This window comes from Triticum dicoccoides, chromosome 3B (genome assembly GCF_002162155.2).
Source record: "Triticum dicoccoides isolate Atlit2015 ecotype Zavitan chromosome 3B, WEW_v2.0, whole genome shotgun sequence".
Classification (NCBI taxonomy): Eukaryota; Viridiplantae; Streptophyta; class Magnoliopsida; order Poales; family Poaceae; genus Triticum; species Triticum dicoccoides.
Genome location: NC_041385.1, coordinates 846,196,196 through 846,203,768, shown reverse-complemented (window position 1 = coordinate 846,203,768; position 7,573 = coordinate 846,196,196). Strand labels below are relative to the sequence as shown.

At 48.4% G+C, this 7,573-nt stretch overlaps 1 protein-coding gene across 2 annotated transcripts in view; it reads right to left on the bottom strand.

The window, feature by feature from the left end:
* LOC119278885 (beta-fructofuranosidase, insoluble isoenzyme 4-like) overlaps positions 1 to 7,003 on the bottom strand; it is a 15,892-nt gene extending 8,889 nt beyond the window's left edge. Inside the window, exons 1-7 of one of the 2 annotated variants that reach the window (XM_037560237.1) lie at positions 5,915 to 6,092; positions 5,097 to 5,105; positions 4,155 to 5,011; positions 3,896 to 4,054; positions 3,441 to 3,682; positions 3,242 to 3,335; positions 2,646 to 3,149 (exon numbers count right to left, since the gene is read on the bottom strand). In XM_037560237.1, the coding sequence (XP_037416134.1) occupies positions 2,955 to 3,149; positions 3,242 to 3,335; positions 3,441 to 3,682; positions 3,896 to 4,054; positions 4,155 to 5,011; positions 5,097 to 5,105; positions 5,915 to 6,092 (1,734 nt within the window). In that variant the 3' untranslated portion in view covers positions 2,646 to 2,954. Of the gene's footprint in view, positions 1 to 2,645; positions 3,150 to 3,241; positions 3,336 to 3,426; positions 3,683 to 3,895; positions 4,055 to 4,154; positions 5,012 to 5,096; positions 5,106 to 5,914 lie in introns of those variants that run through there. The other variant, XM_037560238.1, reaches the window with a different exon arrangement.
* Positions 7,004 to 7,573: the final 570 nt, after the last annotated feature.

Here is a 7,573-nt window from a genome sequence, read left to right as displayed (position 1 = left end):
ACTCTTCTTCTTCTTCCTCTTACTCTTCCTCTTCTTCATCGTCTTCTTCTTCTTCTTCTTCTTCGTCTTCTTCTTCTTCTTCTTCTTCCTCTTCTTCTTCTTCTTCTTCTTCCTCTCTTCTGCTTCTTCTTCTTCTTCTTCTTCTTCTTCTTCCTTTTTATATAGTTTGAGAAGTAACACAGAAAAAATACATTGATCAGTACCGCCTTTCAGCCAAAACGCGCTACTGCTACAGAGAAGTACATAAAAAATACATTGATCATCAATGATCTTTTTGTATAGAATCTAAATTATCAATAGGAATCTACCACCGATTTAAGAACCGGCGAAGACTCCTATTGCACCCTCAGATCCTAAACATAGAGTTCAATAAAGACCAAATGCTTGTGATAGTTTGAGAAGTAACATATTTAAGATGGTTAAATTCTTGCTAAGGGAGCGATGTGAGACTAAAAATAGCCCCTACCACAACCTCTTTAGTACCGGTTCGTGCCACGAACCGGTACAAAAAATGCTGGTGCCCGACCAACATCTTTAGTACCGGTTGATGGCGCACCAGCATTTCTTGTACCGGTTCGTGGCACGAACCGGTACTAAAGATTCGCAATGAACCGGTATTAAAGATCTCCTCCCGCCTAGTCATTTGAACCGGCACTAATGGACGCATTAGTGCCGGCTCATATGCAAACCGGTACTAATATTACTCATATTAGGTCCTTTTTCTACTAGTGCCTAGCGCCGCCACTCACCCACCCCGTCCCTCCCTTGTCTCGCCGCCGCCAGAGGCTCCGGCCAGCGAAGCTCGGCTGGATCCGGGGACGGCGGCGGCGGGGCACTTCTTCGGCTGGTGCGTGGAGGCAGTGCGAGCTGTCTCTCCAGCGCACGGGTGGCGGCGGTTTCCGCTGCGGATCTCGCTGCGGTGGCTCGGCGGTCAGTGCCTGGGCTACGACGGCGGCGGCGGTCGGCGTCTGTGCTTGCTGGCCCATTCTCCGGCGACCTCGGCCTGGTTCGTGAGGTCGAGCCCACTCGGATATGGCGTCCTTCAAAGGCAGCAGCTCGATTCGGCCGGCTCGGGCCAGTATCCACGGCTGGGTGGATGAGGCGTGTTGGAGGCGGTGGTTGTGTGGCTTGTGGAGGAGGTTTGGCTGGTGGTCGGCGGTGTTGGTTCTTGTGGAGCTCAGATTTGGCTTGGTTACAGGGGCTGCTCTGCTTTGGTTGTGGATGGGGAGGGTCCTGGTGGCTGTATGTGCTGGTGGTGGGGTGTGGCCGGCGGCGAGGGCTTGGATGCGGGCTGCAGCTGACACCGAGCTGACTTCGGTTGTGCGGGTGCTCGAGGTGAGTGTCTGCGTCACGAAAGCCTCGTGCTAGTCCTAGCGAGGACGCTTGCCGTGGACTGGTAGGAGGGTGGGGAGGTCTCGAGCTGCTGGACTCAGTGACAACTTCGGCGAAGTTGATTGGGATGATTTGCTTAAGGCGAAAGCCTTGTGTCGATCTCATCGGCAACGATGACGGCGACGCCTTCGGCGCCGCTTTCCTTCATGAAGGCGTCATCGGGAAGCTACCTTGCCCGCTCATTTGTGTGCCCCGGGCGAAAGCCTCAGATCCATCTCTGGATCGGACAACGATGGCATCTTGATGTCGTTTATCCCCTTTGGGGGCGTTGTTTTTGGAGCCATAGTTCTGTTGTTGGTAGCTTGATGTCTGGGTTGGAGTGCTTGTTGGGTTGTTGGAGTGTAGGGTGGTGGCGGTGGAAGTGATCTATGGCAGCGACAATTCCTTGGTCATTCTGGTAGTGTTGGTTGATCTATCTCATGGGGGCTCGTGGCAGCGGTAAGGTCTCGGAGTTCGGTGCCCTTCGACGATGCCTGAGTTTGGTTGCCTTGCATAGTGTTCTGGTTCCCTCTATTTGTGATGGTGGCCATGGTGTGTCCCAGAGGAGGCGCAGTGCTGTCTCGGTGGAACATGGCCCTTCGGCACGATCTGCAACTCTCTCCGTCTCGTCGTGGCTGGGTAGTGGGAAGCCCTTCGACGGTGCCTGCGACTCTCCTAGTTCTTCAAGGTGCAGAGTGATCGCAGGGCAGCAGGCGACTTCTTCTTTACGTCTTCTCGGTGACGTATCTCCTTTCGACTGATCCAAAAATACTAGTTCCCGCTCTTCTCGGTCTGACTAGTGGCGATGAGTGCTAAGCTCTTGGTGTTGGCTGCTTGCCAAAGCTCATTTCTGGTTCTTCTCTGTTCTGTTGTTCCTTGTGCCTTCTCTTTTGTTCTACGGGTGTTGGGTGCTATTTTTGTAGCCGTTGTGTTGTATCTCGATCTCTTCTATGATAATGAAAATGGTTCAGGCCGGCGTAAGCCCGCCGTAGCACCGTCAAAAAAAAAACACCGTCATGATTGTAATCCCCAAGGTTAAGAAATAAAATCTCATTTATTTGCAAAAAAAAGAGAGTGAAACTGATGCAGGAGCTGTCCTGAAGCCACATCGTTCATGATCCACAATGACCAGTAGTGCAGATCTTACAATCTCACAAGCAAAACGTCATTTCCTATCAGGGATTCTCCCTTGAGCTGTCTGACATGCACAAGCTCGTGGTACTATTTATTACCTTTTGTAACTCTGAATCGTTTCGAAGCGGTAATACCGATGCTGAGAAAAAAGGTCATGTTTCTTTACCAATTGCCAACTACTACTACTTTAAAACAGCGATATTTTTTCCTTCTTAGTGACCAAGTACCGGTAGACTATAATACATGAAATTGAATCCTAGAGGTCAAGGAAATGAGCAGCTAATTCTTCCCTGTTGAATTTCCATTTATTTCTACCTACTAGAAGTGCTCATGAATGGGAGTAATTTGTTCTTTCAAAATAGTGAAGTGTGCTAAACAAGTGATCAGAATGATTGATCCGGTCCTCCAATCATAGGTCAATTAGAGTTGCTCTGGTTTGTTAACCATCATCACTCCATCCCTTTCACATTCACTTGTGCTCTCCTCATGCTCCAGGCCCTGAGCTGTGGCACCCTGACCGTGGCACTGCCGTTGTTGAAGGCATACATGTGGGCCGAACCATCGACAACCGCCACGGGGTACACCCTGGCCATGATGCAGACCCTGCCGCCGCCGCCGAAGCTCTCCACCGCCGACCGATCAATCTGCACGGCACATCATTCATTTTCAGTTCTGACATGAAGCGCGTGAAGTGAACAATAGGAGGAGAAATGAAAAGGCCTTCTTCGAAACTCACCAGAGTTCTCAGAGATATCTTCTTTTCTTTTTCCAGGTCATATTCAAAGAAGCCTCCATAGGCTGGTGTGTACAGTCCTGGTCTCAATGAAGAACTGTGCAGAGAAAAGAAAATGATTATTTTTAGTTTTCAGGCATCAGCAGATATGGAAATTTGTAGAGACGGATAAAACATTGAGGCAAGAACCATACGCACTGACCTTCTTAGATCAGAGCACATGAGTATCATGTATTTGTGCTCTGACTTGTACACCCGGAAGTGCACAGCAGTGTGCTCCTCCATGTTGTCAGAGGCCAGGACAACAAGTCCAAATGGCCCTATGCCACCACTGACTGATGCACCCGCTTCCCGGCAATGCTTCTCGACGTCCAAAAGCCAGGAGGGATCGAAAGGATCGGCGTTATCGATGGACGTCAGCTCAAAGTCTATCTCCACATCAGCCTGTTTCAAGAGAATGCCGTGCCGGATCAGCTACAGTTACTCTGAAAAATATACAGAACACCTACGCGTGCCAGTCTTTTTGTTACCAAATATGTAAATTTATATAATTACTAACAATCAGAAGACCCTACATCTTTTACTGCCTCGAAACTTTTTGAGGTAAATTTTTTGTTTGGATGACCAAGGCAAGCCTGTTTGTGTACAGGAAACTACCTGGAAACTGTCAGCTCCCTTAATCTCAAACAGACCTCCCTTCTTCAGCTCTAGTCCTTGATGGTTGATTTCATTTCCTCGAAGGGACTCGACCTCTTCAACTGGCCATTGCAGCAGCTGCTTGCCATGGCTGTCTAACCAAATCGTCCTAGGAATTGCCTAAAAGTAATAGAAACAATGTTAAAGGTGCTACACCGATTTGCTGAATCAATATTTCAATATGAAGCAGTTATAGCCAATGAGGGGCAGGTTTTCTTACATGGATTCCTGCCCAACCTTTTGCAACATCGTCCGAAGAACTATCTGTCTCGTTAGTCCAACCCCATATGATCCTCCTGCCCTTCTTCGAGTCAAAAAACGACTTTGAGGCATAGAAATTACCATAATCGATCCTCGACCATAGCCGCCGGTCATCTAGGACAGTATCTGGAATAAAGGTGTCACTTTTCAGATCATAAACCCCAATCATGTACTTGTCACAGGAATCCAGGCTCATCTTGAGGACATGCTTGGCACCATTCGGGATCGCTGCAGACAGGTCCAGTCCGCCGTTATTGCCCGGCAATACCGCGAAGAAATCCGGGCACTCCCACATAGAGGAGGAATTGGATGAATACAGTGGGTGGTCAACTCTAGTCCAGTTCAGAAAGTCTTTGCTCTTGTACAAAAGTGCAGCACTGTCGCCGTTGAGCTCAGCACCAACTGCTATCCTCCACAGCCCATCAGGTCCGATCCAACCGGTTGTCGGGTCCCTGAACTGGCCCGAGTTCAAGCCCGGACCGACCGGTTGGATCACCGGGTTATTTCCGGCTTTGGTCCATTCTCTCAGGTACGGGTCAGACAGGTTTTTTGGAACCACAATGTTTTGGACCTGACGCTTCTCCGGGTCGGCACCGGTGTATATGATGACCAGTCGGTTACCGGGGAGAATTGTGGCTGAGCCGGTCCAGCAACCATTTATGTCGCTCGGGGTGTCCCGCTCTATTGCTGTTTCAAGTGGGATCCAGTTGATGAGGTCTGTCGAAACCGAATGGCCCCAAACTATGTTACCCCATACGGAGCCATTGGGGTTATACTGGTAGAACTCGTGGTAGATGCCGTTGTAGTACATTGGCCCTGAAATGTTTATGAAGGTAGTATAAGATGCAGGATGCTGCAAATTCTTCTCCTTAGAAGTGTTTTGTGCCTGAGATATTCATACCATTTGGATCTTTGCGTTGCCGTAGATTTCAGAGTATCGCCAACCCATCAGATACATGAAAAGGGTGAGAGAATGTCAATGATTTGCAGTAACATTTGCACACAGCTAATAGTGTTTGATAATTGACAATTGTAACAGGAGAAGACATATTCTGGATTCCAAAACAGGCCAGTACTTCATTACTTGCAGCAACAGACCTGTCTAATATCTTTCAGACACATGATGTTAACTGAATGCTCCCTGACAAAAAGCAAGACTAACGGTGGAGCAGATATGGACATCTTCAGAGAATACCAGGGATGTGGCATACATACACATTGGGAATCAATTCAGCATTTATACAGTGAATGCATCCTCTTTGGGCAAGAACCTAGAAAACATGGCTATCGATCATACTATAGTGGTGTTACTGAAAATCCAACTGCAGGGCGTAGAGGGAGCACCTAATGTGTGCGACATTCAGAAACAGAGTGGCACAAGTAATGAGTTGGCCACCTACCGTCCCCCTCACCCTGTAATAACTACTTTCTGACAGCAAACACAGTATGCAATATTAATAACACTACCTCAAAAAAATTACCACAACATGTATATTTATATTTAGCAGGTAAATTATTCAATAATACTAGCACAAACAGAATGAACTTGGCTTCTCCAGATGAACAACACACCAGCCAATCAGATCACTTGCTTTCTCAGCAACGCCCAATAACAAGAAAAGCAAAGCAAATCACAGAGCACCCTCTCTGATTGGCCGCACCCAAAAAGTCAACAGGAAAGGGGAGAGGATGAAGCAGAGAGGCGTATGAAGAACATACCGTTGATCCAGTTCTTGGGGGGCTGGAAGTGGTAGGCGGTGCGGTACCGCTGGCTGACGATGGAGGAGACCTTCTGGGACTGCGGGTAGAGGAAGACCCTCTCCCCATTGCTGCCGCGGACGAGGAGGCTGGAGGAGAGGAGAGCAAGGAGGAGGAAGGAGGCCCAGGATTGGGCCATGGGGGACAAAGAGGGGGAGGAAGGAGAGGACAGAGGAGACTAGTTCTTCAGATGGGGATGTGAAATGGGGCGAGAAGACTTTGTTAGCCCGTTGTTTACGACCTCTGGGGTCTGGGCGAGCAGAGGCACGCAAGTCATGACTGGTCCAGCCGTCCAGGCAGGATTTAAAATGCCAGCCATTGTTTGCTGCTGGGAGAAATGGGTCTCTTTCAGAGAATTCAGAGGAGGTTTCAAAATGTCTCTTTCAGAGACGATTTTTTCTGATGGTGGAAATGGGGTTCGGATGGGTGTGCAGTTTTCTATTGCCACTTGGCGCTCGTTTTTCGGTCTGATCCTTGATGTTTAGCAGTATCATCATGGAAGCAGAGAACCACTGTCAGTTCCATGTGATGGGGGTTAAATCTTTATTTTTAAATAAGGATGTGTTCCTAGGCTACTACTGCAGAAGAGGATGGTATAGAAAATAAAATTTGAACCAGCTTTTTTTTTCTGCTTGGAGTTGATTGGGCTATCTTAAATCTTTTCTAGTCCCTCAGAGTAGGTTGCTTCTATGATCCAGGCACTTGTATGATTGTATCGTAGTATAGGCGATTAATTAGTAGTACGGTGTGAGGAATGGAAGATGGTCATAACTAATCAGGAAATTTTGATCTCCTCTGTGGCTTTTTCGCCGCAAACACACACACACACACACACGCACTTTTACCCTCAGGATCCAGAAGCAGACTCTTCACACAAGGTCATGATTCATGTGTGAATAATATGCAACATGATGCCACACTTGTTGTGCCTGAATTGAAGGAAAAAAACATTTTCATGAGAAATAAAAGAAAGCTAACCACTATGAAATGGGGTACAGGTAACAATTCCAATATGTCAATGTGGGTTCTAAATGGGTAAGTGCAGGATGCATCATGCCAGAAATCATAAAAGTTGTATGTCAACCGGCAGGCAGGTGTGTGCGCTGTTGAGGTTTGTATGTCGGAGCGGCAGCTCCGGTTCGTGTTGTTGGGTGTCGATTTCGGTCGCTTGGGTGACGAAGTCTTCGGCTCGTGTGGGTGTGCCACATATGTATTGGTTTTCGACCAGTCTTTCTTATTAACTGGTCATTTCTCTTCTTCTATATGAAAAGGCAGAGCTCCTGCCGGTTGCTCGAAAAAAAAGAAAAAAAAAGAAAAAAAAGAAAAAAAATCAGAAAATTAAACCAGAGGAAAAAGACAAGGAGAAGAACTCTTAACCATGTTACTGAGCCTCGGACGGAAGGAGGAGGAGGCAGCGCCTGCCTGCCGCCTCTCACGCCGCGACATCTCCTGCCGACATGCCTCCTTCCGTCCCTCACGCCGCCGACTGCGCAACGGCGACCCCGGTAGCGGCCTCTCGTCGGTGGAAGGCAAAGGGGGTACGGCGACCCACCGGCCAAGACAGGGTACTGTCTACTGTCTGACGCCACGCCAAAGGAGCGACGCTGTGAAGCCTCGGTG